The sequence below is a fragment of the Myotis yumanensis genome, unplaced genomic scaffold (assembly GCF_028538775.1).
Source record: "Myotis yumanensis isolate MYYU_CA2020_CCGP unplaced genomic scaffold, mMyoYum1.0.hap1 SCAF_3, whole genome shotgun sequence".
Classification (NCBI taxonomy): Eukaryota; Metazoa; Chordata; class Mammalia; order Chiroptera; family Vespertilionidae; genus Myotis; species Myotis yumanensis.
In genome coordinates, this window is record NW_027223754.1 from 163142764 (window position 1) to 163162367 (window position 19604).

A 19604-nucleotide genomic window follows, 5' to 3' on the forward strand; every position below is an offset into this window, starting at 1 on the left:
CAGGAGGCAGCTGATCGATGTTTCTCTCCCACTGATGTTTCTAGCTTTCTATCCCTCTCCCTCTCTGTGAAAAATCAATAAAATATGTTTAAAAATATTTTTTTTTTATTAATTTCAGAGAGGAAGGGAGAGGGAGAGAGAAACATCAATGATGAGAGAGAATCATTGATCAGCTGCCTCCTGCACACCCCACACTGGGGATCGAGCCCACAACCGGGCATGTGCCCTGATCGGGAATCGAACTATGACCTCTTGGTTCATAAGTTGAAGCTCAACCACTGAGCCACACTGGCCAGGCACAACCCCCATCTTTTTTTTTTTTTTTAATATATTTTATTGATTTTTTACAGAGAGGAAGGGAGAGAGATAGAGAGCTAGAAACATCGATCAGCCGCCTCCTGCACATCTCCTACTGGGGATGTGCCCGCAACCCAGGTACATGCCCTTGACTGGACTCGAACCCGGGACCTTTCAGTCCGCAGGCCGACGCTCTATCCACTGAGCCAAACCGATTTCGGCATAACCCCCATCTTTGCTGGAAAGGGAGCTGTGCTCTGTGGGAGCCAAGGGATGCGCTGAATAAACCCCAACAGCCTTTTCCTGCTCAGAGTGACACTCGGGCTGGAGGAAAGTTAAGGCGAGATCTCCACCCACCTGTTGCCAGTCCTTCCCCTAAGGACAGGGCAGGCTGAGCGAGCTTGCCAGGGATCCAGGTGCCAGCCTCACTCCGTGGCACTCAGACCTGCACTCCCCGCCCTACTCCTAGCTTAGACCGAGAGACGGGGTGACAACAGCACCCATTTCCCAATTTTCCAAATTCTTTTCCTTCCCACCCAGTCTGACAGCCTTGACCAGGGTCAGGGTTCCATAGCAAACATCTCAGTATCTTCCCCGAGGAACACTGAGGTCCCAGCTCATGACAGCCTGGCTCTCCAAGCCCTGAGCCGAAGGGACAGCCAGCAGAAAGTTGGATGAAGAAAGCCTTTGCCTGCCCCTCTCCTCCTCCCCTCAGCTCTGCCCGGGTGTCAGCAAACAGCCCCTAAAACCACCCAGACGGGAACCCAGAGGCCAATCCAAAGGCATCACCCTTACTTCTGATCCCTCTGCACTGACCACTGGGATTTTTTCATGGCTGTATATTCCAGCTGACGCTCTGAGCCCACCCCACCCTCGGGTCACACTGGGGAAGCTGAGCCCAGCAGCCTGGGAGCTGCTGGCTGGCTGGCTGCTGCTGCAGCGTCTTGCGGGGTCCGGGCAGCCAGAAGGCATCTAAGAAGGCCGCTGGGGAAGTAAGGATGAGGGAGGCAGAACCCTGGGGTGGGGGAGGGGCGAGTGGTTGGGTTCTGGTTTCCTTGGGGATGGGAGAGGGGCCATATTTTGCATCAGCATCCCAACGAGTAATAGGAAATGGGGGAGGCGGGGACAGAGCAGGAGGGGTGACCCAAGGGGGGGCCACTCACTAGGGTGCGGCCATCCCTGAGATCCGAATCAGGAGCCCCAGGGTCTGTCAGTCACTTGGGCACATCGCTCCTTCTCTCTGTGCCTCCCCATTTGTAAAATGAAGGGTTCACCGTGGACATGGAGACTCCTCCCCGCAGCTGGGGGAGCAGAGCACGGGGAGAAAGCACGGAAAAGCAGCAAAGGGATGGGGCTTCATCCAGGGCGGATGAGCCTGGATACAGTAAAGAGAGGGTGCTCCTACCTCAGGACACAGTACAGGGAGGTGGGTGTGTCCCGGGTCCAGCCTGCTTCCGTGTGCCAGGAGCAAACACGCACCCCTCAGTGCCCCAGGGGGCCCTCTCCAAAGGGGTGAGGGTGGCACCTGAGGTGAGATGCTCACCGCTCAGCAAGGCCAGAGAGGCTCAGCTGCTAGGATTAGCACCGAATCCCAGGCTGCTCTGGGGAATCACACATCTTCACAGCTGCTTGCTAGTAGCAGCACCCTGCCCACACTGCCCCTCGCCCCTCGCCAGCCCCTGCCCACATGCACTTCTCAGAGGGAAGCTGGGACCTGCCTCTGCAAGCAGGGGAGGGGCTCTCCTGTGGAGCAGTGAGGGGTAGAGCACCCGAGGGGCCCCACAGACACCTGCCAGCAGCCCCTGGGTGCAAGGCTGACAGAGGAGACGGACAGTGAAGGCTTCTCTGCCCAGCCCCGGTGGCTCTGCCCCAGGTGCCTTGGCCTGGAATTACCGTGTCTTTAGGCCACCCAGGCCCTTCCCTCCAGATGGTTCTGGTCCTTGGAGACACCGAGGCAGAGAGCCAGATGGGGCCCACACAGCTGGGAAGCGTCAGCCCCAGCTTCCTGGAGAAAGTGCCCCTGAGGCCTCCCAGCTGTTAGCTACCCTGCCATCCACCACCCCACAAACATACCACAAAGCTCCTGGCTCTGGGACACCGCCGTCCACCCCAACTGAGCAAGGGCTGGGGACCCCTTCCCCCTGCACACCTCCCCACCCTCCTGGTCATCCCTGCCTCAAGAGGGAGGTCACAGAGAGGAATCTTACTCAATTTACTCAAATCCCCTCCAGGGACGCTTCTAGGAGGAGGGGAGGAGGAAGTCAAAGGCCTAGGTGGTCTGAGTTTCTGTCCCCATCTCTCCCCTCCCAGTGGAATGGGCACTGCAGGGACACCTCGGAGCTGGGCTGGAGCAAAATGGGCGCAGGGAAGAAAGTCTCCCAAGTCCACTGTGGCCCTTCCAGACTCCCTCCTCTTCCACCCGCCGACCTCCCCCCACCACCTCCCAGGTACAGTGACCGCCTGTTCTAGGGAAATAATACCTGGGCGGGGCACCACTGCAGGAGATGATGGGGGACAGAGGGGCAGCCCCTTTCCTCAAATCCCAGAGCTCAGGGTGGGGTGAGGCAGCTGCAGGCCCACCCTGGGACTTCCTGAGGCGGAACCAGAGACGCTAAAGAGCTGACGTGACTGCCCCCTCGGCCCTGTCTCTCACCTGTGCACCCGCGGCCTCAGTGAAGGAGGAACCGGAGCGGGCTCTGCAGCAGCCCTGAGCGCACTGACCCGCACCGGCACCGCGGCAGCTCCCTCCCTCGCAGTCACGCACCCAGCTCAACTGTGCCCAGCTCTAGGGCTGCCTGGACAAGGCAACCCCAAGCGCAGCTGGGTGCCTAGGAGCTGGGGGTGCCTAGGAGTCTTCGCTGCCAGGCTCAGCCTCTGGGGATGCGTGCTGCTCCAGGGCCAACAGAGCCCTCAGGCCCTGAGTGCGCAGGAGGAGGCCGCCTCCCAGGAAGAGGACCCCGCAGAGTACCAGCAGTGACAGCACGCCCAGCACGGCTGCCTGCACAGGGCGCGGCCCCTCGGGGAGCCCCAGCTGCACCCCTGACTGGTTGCAGCAGCTCAGCCAGGCAGCTCTGGCCGCCTGCGAGGCGTTCATGCTTCCCCTCAGCTGCTCAGATGTGCCCAGTCGTGCGCAGGACCCTCAGACGTGTGGGAGCCCGGGCTGCAGGCAGAGGACTGCATCTGGGAGGGACCTAAGGGGCGGATCCCAGTCGTCCTACACACCCCACCCCTTGCGCAAAGCACTCAGGCCCTTCCCAGACAAAGGGCTCCCCGGCGTGGACTATGGCCGACTTCCAGGCCAGGGGTTATATCTTCTTGTCTCAGAGCCCCACACCTACGCATGTGAATCTGGCCTACGCTCTCAACAAGCAAAACCCAGGAATCCTGTCCCCAAGGCTCCTCCTGCCCCTTGGCAAAGGAAGTTGAGAAAGATCTCCCAGACCCATCCCAGGTGCTGGCTGGGGCGGGGCAGCAGAGCAGGAAGCGGAGCAAGGGCCATCCCCATTTCTGGCTGTCTGCTCAGTGCCGCTAGATGGCCCAGGTGCCACTGGAACAGGAGATACTAGTAAAAGCCTCTAGTACCTGAGTGACGCCTATCCTTCCTCCCCTTTGGGAGCCTCCAGGGGCTGGACAAGCAGGCCAGTGCCTCCCTGGTCCCACACAGGAGAGAGGGAGGCTAGGGGGACTTTAAGACCTATCCCTGCTCCTTTGTTCAGGCCCCAGAGGGCAAGAAGGAATACAGACCAATGGGAAAGCAGATCTGAGTCACCAGAGCTTGGGTTCTGACCTTGAGAAATCAGCGCCCTACCTCTGGGAAATCACAATGCCAAACGGATGGAGATGTTATGGTCCTGTCCACCTAAGGGCGTTTGCTGCCAGCTGGGTAGCCCACAGCCAAGCCATCGGGGGAGTGGAGCGGTCTGGCTGCAGAAAAGGAGTCTGGGGAAGCTGGGATGGAGGGAAGACCTTACTGCCCAGGTCTCCTGAGAAACCCTGTAGCAACCTTGAGCTCTTTAAAACAAAGTCACTGCTGCCCTAGCCAGTGGTTAGAGCGTCGGTCCGCACACCAGAGTCAGAGGCTTGATTCCCAGTCAAGGGCATGTACCTGGGTACAGGTTCATTCCCTGGCCCCTTCAGGACATATGCAGGACATATGCGGGAGGCAACCAATTGGTGTGTCTTTCTCACATCAATGTTTCTCTCTTTCTCTCTCTCCCCCTCCCTCCCTTCCACTCTAAAAATCAATGGAAAAAAGGATCATTAACAAAAAGAATACAATAAAGTCACTGCTAGCAAACACATGTGTCATCCAACTCAGAAGAGATCAGCTGATGGCCAGCTAGGAGAAAAAGGTCCCCCAGACTACAGGCCAAGTGGGGCTCACACACCATTAAGGATTTGCTGGGGATGGGCCTTCCCCATCTCCAGACCCCTGAGTTCTCTGTTTCTTCAGAGATCAAGAGTAGAACATCACAAAACCTGTCATGAACTATCACATGGCCAAAAACGGCGTGGAATGAGAAAAACGTGCACACGCTTCCTGCCAATCCTGGCTACTACCTACCTGCTCCAGGACCACGGGCAAGCCCCCTCCCCCACCCCAACCATTGCTCCCTTAGCACCCCTCCCTACACACAGTTCATTTAGTCTGTTACAACTGGCCCACATGTAACCAAAAAGCATTGCAAAATATGGAATAAATCAATAAAAAGCACACAATGGAGGTCATTGATTTTGAGGATGCCTGTGTTGAAACGAGTGTGAGCTGTCGCAGTAATGTTCTAACAACCAGCCAGGGCCAGCCCAATCTGAAAAAAGTGTCACCAGACACCAGTCTCAAGCTGGCCCATCTCTCTCCAGAGAGAAACCCCAAATCAAATGAGCTCTCTGGTGCACCTGGGCCTGTGTGCACTATGAAGACAAAGAAACCCAGCTGGCATGGCTCAGTGGTTGAGCATCGACCTATGAACCAGGTCATGGTTTGATTTCCGGTCAGGGCACATGCCCAGGTTGCAGCTTGATCCCTGGTGTGGGGCATGCAGGAGGCAGCCGATCAATGATTCTCTCATCATTGATGTTTCTGCCATCATAAAGCAAGACCACACAATATACAAGCCAGGGACGGTACAGATTCCTTAGGAAGGAGAAACAGCACTGTCATATCTAAAAGCAACAGAGCCTCCTAGCCGGGTAGCTCAGTTGGTTAGAGCGTCATCCCGATACAACAAGGTTGAGAGTTCAATCCCTGGTCAGGACACATACAACAATCAACCAATGAAAGCATAAATAAGTGCAACAAATCAATGTTTCTCTCCCTCTAAAATCAATCAATCAATCATCTATATATAAAAAAGCCTAAGTGACCAGCCAACCAATCGACCATTCAACCGGTAGCTATGGTGCGCACTGACAATCGGGGCAGACGCTCAATACACAGGCATGGAAACATGGAACAGACTGATGAATCTCAGAGGGAATGGGGGAGAGGGGAGGGGGCAGGGCAGGAAGAGATTGACCAAGGATCTTATATGTATACTAGAGGCCCGGTGCACAAAAATTTGTGCACTCGGGGGGAAAGGGGGTTCCTCAGCCCATCCTGTTCCCTCTCCCAGTCTGGGACCCCTCGGGAGATAATGACCTGCTGGCTTAGGCCTGCTCCCGGGTGGCAGAGGGCAGGCCCAATCCCTGGATGCAGCCCGTGGTCAGGCTCAGAGCAGGGCCGATTGGGGAGTTGGGGCGCCGCCCCGTCATGCACAGAGCAGGGCTGATTGGGGAGTTGGGGCGCCGCCCCCTGACACGCACAAAGCAGGGCCCATCAGGGGGGTTGGGGCTCCATACCCTGTCACACACAGGGCAGGGCCCAACAGGGGGTTGAGGAGCTCCCCCCTCTCACTCACAGAGTAGGGCCAATAGGGGAGTTGGGGCACCGCCCCCTGTCACACACAGAGCAGGGCGGATCAGGGTGTTGGGACGCCGCCCTCTATCACCCACAGAGCAGGGCCGATCAGGGGGTTGGGGCGCCGCCACTGTCACACTCAGGGCAGGGCCGATGGGGAGGTTATGGCTCTACCCTGTCACACACAGAGCAGGGCCGGTGGGGCGGGGGGGGGGGGGGGGAGGGGGGGGAGTTGGGGCGCCGCACCCTGTCACACACAGAGCAGGGCCCATGGGGGGGGGGGGGGTTGGGGCGCCGTACCCTGTCACACACAGAGCAGGGCCGATCAGGGGGTTTGGGCGCTGCCCCCTGTCACGCTGATCCGGTACCAGGAGGCCTCGTGGCTCTGCTGATGCCGGTGCTGGGAGGCATATTACCCTTTTACTGTATAGGATAGAGGCCTGGGGGCTGGCTGGTTTGCCCTGAAGGTTGTCCTGGATCAGGGTGGGGGTCCCCACTGGGGTGCCTGGCCAGTCTGGGTGAGGGGCTGAGGGCTGTTTGCAGCTGGTCACACACCCTTCAGGGTGGGGGTCCCCACTGGGGTGCCTGGCCAGTCTGGGTGAGGGGCTGAGGGCTGTTTGCAGCTGGGCACACACCCTTCAGGGTGGGGGTCCCCACTGGGGTGCCTGGCCAGTCTGGGTGAGGGGCTGAGGGCTGCTTTCAGGCTGGCGGTTGTTGATTGAAGCTCCCAACGGCTCCTTTTTTTTATTTTATTCTGGGCCAGCTTTAGCTCTGGCTCTAGCTCTGAGAGCAGGTATCTAGTTTGTTTCGGTTCTATAATCGAAACAATGTATAACTTCAGCTCTGAGATCCTGGCATATTTGTTAGAATGTTTCAAACTGCCAGCTCAGAGGCGGGCAAGGCAGGCGGGGGACGTTGCAGTCTGCAGTCCCTGAAGCAAGCAAGCCTCATGTTCGCTTCCAGCTGCCTGGCTGCCAGCCGCCATCTTGGCTGACAGTTAATTTGCATAAGGATACGCTGATTAGCCAATGGGAAGGGTAGCGGTCGTACGCCAATTACCATGTTTCTCTTTTATTAGTGTAGACTAGAGGCCCAGTGCATGGATTCGTGCACCGGTGGGGGTCCCTTGGCCTAGCCTTCGGGGATTAGGCCGAAACCAGCAGTCCGTCATCCCCCAAGGAGTCCCAGATTGTGAGAGGGCGCAGGCCAGGCGAGATCTGTGTCCTCATTCAAGGGACTGGCCCTGGTCACACCCTAGTGGGTAACATGTGAATGCCCAACAAAGTACATAATCAGTCAGCTTTAATCTATCTGTAATCCTATCCACCCATTCCCCTCATCTTGGATCAATGCCCTCAACACACCTGTGTCCTCACAGGTCTGCCAGAAAGTGTTAATGTTTCAGGACAGAACACAAGGCAAGGGAGAGATGGCTCAACCCAAACTCACATTCTCAACTTTATTCACCATCATAGTGATGGCCCTTCTATACAGTAGAGGAGGAAGGGGGACCCACCAGAGGTGGCAGACAGTATTGGCCTGACTGGACCGTCAGTGAAGGTTACGAGGCTGGCCAGAGACTGGCAACCACAAATCAAGGAAGCCAGGGGATGGCCCTTCCAAGTCTTACCAAGGACCCGGAGCAGGTTCCAGAGCCCCAAGGGCCTAAGAGTACAATCCCCAGAGGCCAAGGTCTGCAAGCCGTCAAGGAACACCCAAGGCACACAGCACGGCCTAGAGAGCAAGGGTGTCTTTGATGAGCCTGCGCATGGTGGTGGTGACTGAGGTGCCCAGGGCATCGGTGATCTGGAAGGAGATCTTGTAGAGGTAGGGCTGCACGTCCCGCAAGCCTGTGTCAAACACGTTGTCCACCTCCGACTGCGTGGGCATCTTGGGCAGGTACTCGTGCCGGTTCATCACCTCCACGATGTTGATGATCTTCTCGCAGAGCTTCTCACCCACCTTCTCCCTGCAGATCTGCCGCTCCTGCTCCGTGGCCAGGGCCACCACGTGCACCTTGACTGTCCACACTTCCCAGGGGATGCACTCGTCTGAGAAAGGCCAGCGAGACTTCTTCTTCTGGTAGAACTCCAAGGACATCTGCCCTAGCCCATCGCCACCTGAGTTGCGCAGTGCATCCTGGGGAAGAAAGGGTAGCAGATAGCAGGCTAGGACAGGAGTTCTCATCCTGTGAGCACCTGCTTCCTACGCCCCAGGGGAATTATGCTCTCCTAGCTCTATTAGTCCTTTAGGGAGGGCAGGGAATGAGAAACAGAGAAGACAGATTTGGGACACAGCAAACTGCCTGCCTAAAATTGAGTGGTTTAGACAAAACAACAAAATCTGTCTCCTCGCCCAACTCCTCCAACTTTGTTCAGAATTGACGTTTTCTAAGCACTTATTCTGGGCCAGGCACTTAATATACACAATCCCACTCATTCCCCTCAACAACTCTGGAAGCAGGAATATTGAGGCAAAATGAGGCTCAGATTGAAGTTATTTTGCCAAATGAACCCAGACTGTCTGATCGCTTTTCACCTTTACACGAAGGGCCTTCTTGCTCCTTCCACAGCCACACTCCTTTAGCCCCATCCTTCAAAATGCACTCCAACATCTACTCCCCAGGTAAATCCTGTATGCAGTCCCGCTGCTAATCACAATCCTTCCACTTCCTTCGCTCAATGACAACCTCAACTCACAATCTTTAAAGAAAAGGAGGGAGGAATATAAAGACCAGTGATCCTTGATTAGAAAGGAGGCCAAGGAGCCTGGCTGGCGTGGCTCAATGGATGAGCATTCCCTATGAACCAGCAGGTCATGGTTCGATTCCTGGTCAGGGCACATGCCCGGGTTGCAGGCTCAATCCACAATGGGGGGGCATGCAGGAGGCAGCCAATCAATTATTCTCTCTCATCATTGTTTTTCTCTCTTTTTTTCCTCTCCCTTCCTCTCTGAAATCAATAAAAATATATTTTAAATAATAATAATAATATAATAAAAGAAAAAAGGAAGCCAAGGAACAGAAGAGGAAAGTGAGGCAAAGAACAGATCAGACCTTGCTGCTTCTCCCTCTTCTCATCTGAGCAGCAAATGGGACCATCTGGTCCAATAATTCTGCCCATGCTCCCCCTACCCTCTCCTCCTAGGGTAGCCAGGACCCTTTCCACCTCAGTTTGCAGAGCCAACCCAGAGGGTAAGGATGCTTCCCTCGAGTCCCGACGGGACTGTGCCACACCCTACCTTGAATTCCCCAACAACCTTGCGCAGGGCACGGTCCAGCTCCTCAGAGGAGACTCGCACGTAGGTGAAATCGATGAAGTCACAGTCGACATCCTGGGTGCCCACGGTGCCGATGGAGTAGGTGCCCTCCTTCTTGTAGTGGAACTTGCCTGTGCTGCGATGCAGGAGCACCGTGTGCAGCACAGCCAGCATGGCCTCCTCCACCTGCCGCCCCTCCACCGACACCTCCAGCACCTCCGAGCGACAGTTCATCCTGCAGCCAGTGGCCCACAACAGGGTGGGGGACAGGGCTAGAGACAGGGAGCTTCACCCCACACAGGGGCTGCCCTGCAAGAAGAGCCAGGTCAGAATACTGAAACCTTCTGAACAATCTGCATGTTACCTGTTCACTTCCTTCCAGGCCCAGCCCAGCCCCTGCCTCCATAGCCTTTCTCTGCATTTCGGCAGCACCTATCAGAGAACCTTAGGCTGCTGGGATCAGAAAGGGGGAGAGCTGCAAAGTTACCAGGCCACACAACTGGCCAAGGCTTGAACTCCATTAGGGTATTCAGTGCTGGTTACAACACATGCTCACTGTGCAACACCTGTCAGGCACTGGCCATTAAAGGCAAACACCTGCCCTTGAGAAGCTGCCAGGGTGGAGAGACAGACGGGCAAACGTTCCCATACTGGAGAGACTACCAGGTGGGAGTAGGAAAGTCTGATTTCCTGGGACCTTGAATGACCAGGTTAAGGATTTGAACTCTGTCCTAAGGACAGTGGAGAGTCGATGCATCACTGTGCCAAGATCAAATCTGTGCATCAGAAAGTTAACTCAGCCTCTTCACTATCTGGGGTCACAAAATGCTCTGAGACGTCAACAGAAGCGAAGGAGACTCGGCTTTAAACCTGACCGACCTGCACAGACACACCAAATCTCACTTATTTCCAGGCCGTCCACAGACTCCAGGGTCAAAGCTTGCCAATTCACTAGGAAAGCAGAAAGGCTGGGCATGGAGTCCGGTTAGAGGCCACTACAGTAGCGGCAGTTACAGAGGCAGCAAATGGCTGTGGGGGAATGAAGTGCAGAGTGTGGGCTCCATGTCCAGCAGTCCTGGGTGTGAATCCCGGCTCTCCCATGTCTGGCAGTGATCTTAGGCCAATCTCGCACCTTTTCCAGGTCTGCTTTCTCATCCGCAAATTTGGATTGTTGTGAAGGTTAAATAAAGCAACACATGTAAAACACAGAATCTTGGTTCAGAACAATGGCTCTAAAGCCAGACAGCCTGGGCTGGAACCCCAGCTCTGCCAATTGCTCACTGTGTGCTCTTAGGCAAGCTGCTGAGCTCCTACGTGCCTTAGTTTTCCCAATCTGTAAAAAGGGGGTTTAACAATCGCTGCCTGGAACCTGGTGCAAAGGGTTTTCTGGGGGATTGGGTGAGCTGGCATCTCTAAAGCACTTAAAGCAGTACCTGGCAATTAGTAACCACAGCAGGCGTGAGCTGCTATAGTTATAATGTTGTAATTGCTGCATGACGCAAGGCTACACGGCTGCACTGGTGGAGGGAGAACCAGAACTTAGTAGGTAACTGAAGATGCGCCCAGAGGGAGAGGGGACAGCCACGTTTCTTAGCTGAGAGTGTTCAGCTTACAAAGCTCCCGACAGGGAATTCAGTGCCTGTCACAGCAGATGATCCCATCTGTAGACAGCTCTCTTAGTGCTTCAAACCACTAGTCTTAGTTTTGCTATCAGAAGCCACACAGAATAAACCTCACCGCTTTCCACAAAGAAGCCTTTCAGCTGTTTAGAGGCAGCTCTTCCATCACCCCCTCCCCCCTTCAACAGGTTAACGATCTCCATCCCCCAGAAACATGCCGACATCACATCTTATCTACTCGTAGTGAGGCTGAAGCAACTGTGTAGGAACTGGTTATAATTATCAACTTTTAGATCAACTTTTCCCTAAATCAAAACATGATTTCCCACGCTTCCAGACTTCAATCCTAGTTCCTTCAATTCTAGTTCCCTCACATGGACCTGTCCACTAAGTCTCCTTCCAGCCTCTATTCACTAGCCAGTCCCAAGGCCACGTCACACGCGTTAGGTTTTTATTATTGAGCACCTCAATCTTAGGAACTCTTTCCTCTTTCAACTAGTCTTTGTTGTAGAATAAAACACCCCTAAGTTTAATCGCTTAAATCATCCAAAATTCATCCTTTCACGTAATTCCGTGGTGGCTGAGCCCTTCTCTGCTGCTTTCACTTAGGCTCAGACACCCAGGTGCAGAGGTCCTGACAACTCTTCTCTAACTTTTTTTCAGTTTGTCTCTCTCCCCCGTAAGCGGTGCTGCTCACCACTGAACACACAGGTCGGCGGTCAGAAAGCCAACGGGCTCTGCCCCTCGCTTGGCAATCAGCCGGGCCCACCTGTCCCAGCAGTCCCCTTCTCGCAGGTGTCATCCTGTCCTGTCTCTCCCAGGAGGTAGACAGTTCCTCCAGGGCAAGGACTGTCCTATCCACCACCAGGAACCCGGTACCTGGAACCTGGTGCAAAGTTACTGCTCGATTCATCCGGACCCAGCAACTCCCCGTCCTTCCTGGGGCTGCTGGACGGGTTTCTTCTATGCTCTTAGGTCACGGATGAGCGGGCTCTCCTGTTCACTGCTGCCCTCCATCCAGTTTAACTCCATGCAGCAGTTCCCCACCTACAGACTCCCAGCTCCAGTGCAGCTCCCCCTTCTTCCACAACTCCCCGCTCCGATGTCCCCCACAAACTTCAAACAGGCCATGCACCGCTTCACTTCTGTCCCAAGCCCAGGCCGTCCCTCATTCTCCACGCTTTTCTAGGCTCCACTTCTCCAGGAAATCAGGACTGATCAGCCCCAGCCTCCTTCCCAGAGCGGCCACCTTTGGTCGGTGATGAGCCGGCCTGTCCCCTCAACCTCACCCGGCCTCCGTGAGCCAGGAGTTCTGGCTGGGAGGTCCCGTCACCCTGGTCCCCGCACGCCCAGGTCTGCAGATCACAGGGGCAGACCGACCCATGCGTTCTCGGCGCCAGGCTGGGGCCCAGGGCACCCCAGGACCACCTTACGCGCACAGGCCGGAGCGGGGTCACTCAGGCTCGGATCATCCCCTTCCTCCTCCTCTTCGCACCCGGTAAGATCCCCGCAGGTCCGACCCGGCGCAAGAGGACTAAAAGCAGGACAGACAGCGCCCGGCTACGCATCAAGAACGCGGGCCGGACTCAGCGCCAACTTCCGGCCTGAGCCCAGTTTTCCCACCGCCACCCGCCCAGAACCCCCACGATTCGCTACCCAGGGTCGAGCGGACTCCGGAGAGGTGGTCTCAGGGGCGGCACTCCGCGCCCACCTGGCCGCGCTTGGGAGTTCGGGGCGCGCCTCCCCTCCGGCCGGCTCAGGGAGCGCCCGCGCCTGCCCAGGGGAAGGGGCAGGGGGTTAGAACGGTGCCCTACCTCCCCGAACCCGCGTCCCGGAGCCGCGGCCAAGCCACCGCGCTCGCCGCAGCGCCAGACCACCGCCGCGGGAGACAACGCGCCGCCCGGAAACCCCTGCCCCGCCCCTCCAGCCAGACGGCTCCACCTGCCTCCGCGGCCGCGGGAGGCGCGGGCCCGCCGGCCCAGCCTGGACACGAGTGCAGCTGCCTAGGCCGTTTTTACACCCACTCGAGAAAATACGTACACCCAAGTCTTGCTATTTAATGTGCATGTTCCCTTGTTCTTGATTATCTTTCGGATTTTAAGATTTGATGGTGAGAAGTATCCCCCTCATTTGGACGACTCCATTCACTCCCACCACCGAGAATGTTGTTGTGTTTCGGCTGGAACGACTCACTTCCGCCATAGAGACGGGAGGGAAGGAGAGGCCGACGAGCTCTGTGCTGCCTCCCTAGGCGGAGCGGAGTCATCGCGGCGAGCCAGCCCCTCGCGGGGGAGGCGCGGTCCCTAACTCGGGCCTCAGAGGCCAGGAAGGGGCACCGACCCCCGAGATGAGGGCCATGCTAAGTGGAGAGGTGCCCTGGAGATGAGCCCAGGCCAGTGTGCTGCATGACGCCGAGTGGATCGCAAAGCTTTAGTGTTTCCAGTGCATAGTAGTCAGGATCCCTGACCCCACAGAGACTGGAGAAAGGGCCTTCACCTTACTCTGCGTTATCACCATACAGAAGGGCTGCTTGGTGCTTTACTTAACCAGTCTGGTGGCAGTCCTTGTAAGGCTGGTAATTCTGCCACTGCCTCTGTGTGTGCCTCTGACGTCACGCATCCTTTCTGATTTGCTCCTTTAAACAGGGGGCTAGCTGTTGTGCGGCTTACAAGAGATAATTCATATGAAAAGCCTTTGTGCGCTGTGAAGTGTTACGTGAACATGAGTGCATGTTTAGTGCTGTGTAACTTCCTGGGAGCATTGGTCCTCCGAGTAGATGGTCCGTCCAGGGCAGACAGGGGTTTCTCCGCAGCTCTGGGAATGCCCACAGAACCTGGGGATTATGATGCTCATTTTCCTAACATGCACTTTCTCCTCCAAAATAATAATACATAACATGTATGGAATGGAATGGAAAGGGCATGATTCTAAGTGTTTTATATATGTTAATTTAATCGTACGAGACAAATTGACGCTGGGAGAGGTCAAGTAATTTGCCGAGGTCACTGGGTAAATGGCAGGGCCTGGGGTTCACATGCAGGACTTCTTACCAAGACAGAAGTTCTATTTCTGGTTCCTCCCGTGCACTATGTGAGGAGCCAAAGGCCGGTGAGAACCCAGGGGAGGAACCAGAGGCTAACTCCCAGATACAGCAGTGAGTGAGGGGGAGACTGACCTCTCTCACTTCTGACCCAGTCCGTCTGCCTCCAGGCTCTGTGCGGCCACGACCCAACACCATCATCACCCTACTACCAGCCGTGGAGCCGTACTGGGCACCACAGCAGCCCTTCACGTGCACGATGTGTGGATTTCTCCCACCACTTTGGAAGGGAAATATCATTCCCCCCCCAATTTACACAGAATGAGCTGGGGCTTAGGGATACGTAGTGACTTGCTTCAATGGCTAATTTTATGTGTCAACTTGACTGTGCCACAGAATGCCCCGATACTTGGTCACACTTTACTCTGGGGGTGTGTAAGGGTGTTTCTGGGTGAGATTCACATTTGAACCCCGAGGCTGAGTAAGGCAGCCCGCCTTCCCTAAGGAGGGTGGGCCTCAGGCAGCCATCCTGAATAGAACAAAAGGCCTGACCCTCACACACATGAGGGGAACTCCTCCTGCCTAACAGCTTCCAAGCTGAGCTGTTGGATTTTTCCTGCTTCAGACTTGAACTGAAATATCTGCTCTTCCTGACCTTGAGGCTCCGGCATCTGGAACCACACCATCAGCTCTCCTGGGTCCCCGCTTGCTGACTGCAGATCGCAGGACTTGTCAGCCTCCATGCTCACATGAGCTGATTTCTCCTAATAAATGTATAGATCCTATTTGGTTCTGTTTCTCTGCAGAACCCTGAGAAACATTTGCCAAGGCCACACAGCTACTCTTTCCTCATTCCACCAGTTCTTTGACCCATTCTTGTCCCTACTCCGAAACTCACCCTTCCATGGAGCCTTCCTTGCCTGAGGGTGAAGCCAAACCCTCTCATCTCTCTTATCTCAGGCCCAGGTGCTAGCCAAGACTTGCCTCCTCTTACCTCCCTGAATCCTTATTGGATGGTTCTCATTGCACCTCAGTTCCTGGTTCCTACACCCACAAGGGTGGTCCTGACAGGGAAGGAAGGTCTTGGTCAAAATAGACAACATGGAATGAATTCTCCCATCTTATGCCACTACCCTGATGATCAAGATGCAATCATTCATTCATTCATTCATGCATGCAACACATATATAACTTGTCCATATGCAAGACCCATGTCATACCAAAGTGGACAAGTCACAACCCTGGCCCTCTGGGAGTTCAGAGCCTTGCAGAGGAGAAGGACCAGGAGGTCCACCTGGGCAAGAGAGCACAGTGGTATGAAAGAATGGCAGCAGGTTTTGCAGGGCTAGCTGGGGCCAGCAATGGAGGCTACTGCTGGCATTCCAGAGATGCCTGTGGCCTGGATAGACAGGGACCCATTCAGAGTGAAGACGAGTCCCAAGCCATGCTCTCAGCAAGTTGGGAGGTGACTGGGCACCAGAAGAAGCCGGCACAGCTGCAGAGAACACAGGAGAGCAGCCTGTGGCAACGGCGGGAAGGGCATCCTGGAAGTTGATTCCAGAAAGAAGTGGGGCTACAGGGAATTATTCTGGGGAAGCTTCCTGGGAAAGAGGAAAGAAAAGAGTTGCAGGGGAGAGAGGCCTCACTGAGGACTGAGCATGGAAACTGAGGGTTCTGAGGCAGGAGAGGCAAGGACTTCTCAGCCACGGCCCAGAACCACGGCCAGGCAGGCGGAGGAGCAAGTGCTGAGGCCCTGTGAGCCAGGCCTGCAGCAAAGGTCTGTGGAGGGAACTTAAAGGCCAGCGTGAGACCTTGGGAGTAGGCAGCTGGCTTCGCTTGGAGCGTGTGGCCTCGGCTGGCCCCACCCATCCTAGTGCAGGTCCCAGGGGAGAGCTGATCCCTGACGCTGGTCCAGCAGGCCACCCCCAGCTATTCCAGAGCTGACCCCTGTGGCGTCACAGGAACGACTCAAGCCTCAGCAACAACAATCAGTGGGACTGACGTCAGGCTGGGGGCTCCTGACGGTGACCAGCCTGGCTGGGTAGCCAGCACCCTGCCTGCTGCCCCTCTAGTCGGGCCGGGCCTCAAGGGTGAAGAGGACCAGCTGTCCTCTTCTGACATCTGCCCCCCGGGATCCTGGGCAGGGGCTCCTCTACCTCCCACCCTTTCTGGGCTGTCACTCCCAGCCCACGCCTCCTCCAAGGCAGCGGAAATGGCTGGGCGGAGGAGAGAGTGACAGAGAGCGTGAGAAAGAGGCACCTCCCAGCCCCGGCATCATCGGGCAGCCTCCGGACCTGGACTGGGCCGGGAGGTGGCGTGTCCGCTGCCAGCTCTCCTGGGGGAGTGGGGTCTGTCCTTCCAGGGGGAAGGGAGGGGCCTCTCTTTGCTGGGAAGGTCTGTGTGTTTGTTTCTCTAGCCGAGTTGGGGTGCGGGTGAGGCTTTATTTTTGTGTTAGTCCCACAGGGGTGAGAAGTCCTGCAAAGTCTGTGCATCTGTTCCTTTGGGAGGCGTGTGTGTATCTGTTGTTCTTTGGGCCACACGGCCCGTACCCCAGTAGCCGGAGTTCTGAAAAGCAGCCACCATCCCTGGAACGTGACTGTCCTTGCAAAAGGAAAGGCCCTTCACCCATCCTTGTCAGAGGGTCTCTCTCCCCTGGTTTCTTGTCGAGCTGGGGACATCTCCGTATTACCCTCATGGCATCCCGGGTGGGGGCCCTTCTCTCTGAGGTGCCCAATGAGGAAGGCGGTGGCACTCAGTACCCCACCTGCCTGGCGTGCAGCTGGGCACTGCTCCCTGCTCACACAGCAGTAGCAGGACAGCCACCCAGCACTCTGCTCCTTGGCCCAGCTGCCACCCCCAGTTCCATGCCTGGGTAGCGGCTGGGCAGTGCCAGCTCCTGAGTCAGACCTCAAGTCAGACCTCAAGGGGCAGGGGCAGGGCCCAGCAGGACGCCAGGGTTGTGCAGAGGATGCTTGGAGCCTGGGCCCGGGGGTGAGGAGCGGGGGCAAGAGGCAGATGCCCAGGCCAGAGCTCCAGGGCCCCAGGACCCTCAGGCCAGCTCTGAGTCCCGCTGGGGGCCCTGGGATGTGCCTCCGGCCCTCAGAATGTCCTTGGCTGTGTGGAGAAGGAGACACTGGGGTGGGCGTGAGGGGCTTTTCCTCAGCTCTGCATTACTTCCTGTCTTTACCACTGGGAGCTGGGGGTTTCCAAATCCCATTAGCCAGCCTGGGCCTTACCCAGACAGCCCCCCTGTGAGCAGCCAAGGCCGAGCCTGCAGGAGCTGAGCCTGGAGCAGGGCTGGAGACAGAGGTGTGGGGCCAGGCCTGGCTGCTCTAGGTGGGTGTGAGCAGCTGCAGGATGAGCGGTAGGGCTGGGAGGCGGATGGACAGTCTCACCCCTTCAGCCTCGCCTTCTGAGAAAGCCCAGCGGCCGGGGTCTCTGCTCAGTCAGGGACTTGGCGGGCCCTAGGGCTTGTCCAGATTTAACCTAAAACTTTCCAGGAATCCCCAGGCCCAGCGTCAAGTGACGAGAACAAACACCGCCCTCAACACACAGCCGCCTCATGACCACGAACAGACATCACTAGCAGCCTGCTGACTGTCCGCTCACCACACCAAGACCGCCCGCCTGCCTCCGACGGGCTCTCTCACAGGCTCCCCTCGAGCACAGAGCTGGCTGCCACCGCCACGCACACTGAACACTCACAGCCGACCACGTGGCACCGTGCAGCTCAAGTACAGTGTTGAGGCCGGGGTGCCCATGACCTTCAGAAGCTTCTCAACCCCCACCGTCTCCCTCCATAACCAAGTGCTGGTAGTGGGAGCCCAGGTGTAGGGCAATGTCCTCCATTCCAGGCACAGATCCCTGGGGTGTAGAGTGCCCGCTCAGACCCTAGACTCAAGGCCACCCCCCTCCCTCGTCACAGTGGCACCTTAGGGCTGGGGAGGGGGCAGCGCCTCTGGGCCCAGGGCCCAGCGTGGGTGGGATGGGGGAGGCAGGGAGGCAAGCTTCCTGGGTCTCCGTGTGAGGACAAACAGCAGGCTTTGAGGCCTTGGAAAATCCCGCCTGGGATTCCAGGCCCTGCCAGCGTCACTGCCTTTTGACTATTGTCCCCGTCGGAAATGGGCCCAGCCCCCGGCCAGCCGGGACAGAGCGGCCATTGTGAGGCCCCACCAGGCTCAATGCCCCCTTGTTTGCCCTCCCAGCCCCTAGCAAGACTTGCAGGCCAGTTCTTCCAGTTGCTCAGTGGAAAGAAAGGGCCACCCTCTCGGCCAGCCCTGGGGCGGGGCAGGGTGGGTCTGGAGAAATCAGCCCAGAGCCCCGGACCCCAGTAGCCAGAGTTCTGAAAAGCAGCCACCATCCCTGGAACGTCTTTTATTTCCGAGGCCCTGGGCAGGGAGGCCCCGTGGTTGGGTAGTTAGACAGCAGCTCAGCCACTTACAAGCCAAGTGACCTTGGAAAAGTCATGTCCTTTTTCAGACATGAATTCTCTTTTGTAAAAACAATGGCTATTATTACCGGGTGTTTGCTATGTGCCGGGCACTGTTTGAAACACTTTGCCTGCATTCATTCTTGTCATCGTAATAGCAGGTTGATGGAACAGGTGCAGTGACTTTCTTCATTGGCAGATGCGGGTGCTGAGGCACAGAAAAGGCGAAGTCACTTGCTCCAGATTCCACAACCAGTAAGAGCTGTGGCCAAGGTCTAAACCCCGGCGGTCTGGGTCCCGAGTCTGCGTTCTTTACCCGTCTGCTGCATTGCCCGCCTGGGAGGTGATAGTGAGGGCTTGAGATGACAAACATATAAAGAACCTAGTGGGCAGTGGAACATATACTGTAAGTGGAACAACACATTGATGTTTCTCTCTCTCTCTCTCTCTCTCTCTCTCTCTCTCTCTCTCCCCACCCCCCTTACTCTCTGTAAAAAAAAAAAAAAAAAAAAGGCTCGGATTGGTGAGGGGTGGGGCCCTGAATCTGAACTTTTACCAAGCACCCAAGTGCTTGTGATGCAGGTGGCCTGGGGTCCACTCTTTTGAGAAACATGAATTTAGATTGACCCCATCCTGGGGCCCCAGGCAGCGGGCCATGCGGCATCCACCCCTTCACTGCGCTCAGTGCCGTGTAGCCCGAGGGCAGGTCCACAGGCCTGTTCCTTACAGCCCACAGATTCCCTGGGCCCAGGACCCACCTCCTGGGTGAGACTCCACCTCCCCAGGCCACTGGCTCGGCTCAGGAATAGGACAGAGTCAAAGGCCTCCCCAGTGCTCCAGCCAGCCTAGGTCCCCAGGAGCCCCAACCACATGCGCTCACTGGGGTTCTGGGAAGACAGTCCAGGCCCAGGCCTCCTGAACGGTCCACACGTGGGTGAGGCGGGGAGCCCTGTGATCCGTGCACAGTGACGGCCAGCAGTGTGTGGGCTTCCAAGCATGTGTCCTTGCCACCCCCTGCCAGAGCCCTGAGTGAGCTTTTGTCGCAGCATCAGCACCTGGCCAGGC

At 56.7% G+C, this 19604-nt stretch overlaps 2 protein-coding genes across 2 annotated transcripts; both read right to left on the reverse strand.

Annotated features, from left to right (window-relative positions):
• Window positions 1–3142: 3142 nt before the first annotated feature.
• On the reverse strand, window positions 3143–3391 carry SMIM41 (small integral membrane protein 41). Its single transcript, XM_070407762.1, has one exon. The coding sequence runs from the start codon at window positions 3389–3391 to the stop codon at window positions 3143–3145; it is 249 nt and encodes an 82-aa protein (XP_070263863.1).
• Window positions 3392–7638: 4247 nt separating this feature from the next.
• ATG101 (autophagy related 101) lies at window positions 7639–12966 on the reverse strand. Its single transcript, XM_070410186.1, has 3 exons — window positions 12885–12966; window positions 9434–9760; window positions 7639–8332 (listed from the first exon to the last, which is right to left on the reverse strand). Exons 2-3 carry the CDS (start codon window positions 9683–9685, stop codon window positions 7928–7930), a joined length of 657 nt encoding a protein of 218 aa, XP_070266287.1. The 5' UTR covers window positions 9686–9760; window positions 12885–12966; the 3' UTR covers window positions 7639–7927.
• Window positions 12967–19604: the final 6638 nt, after the last annotated feature.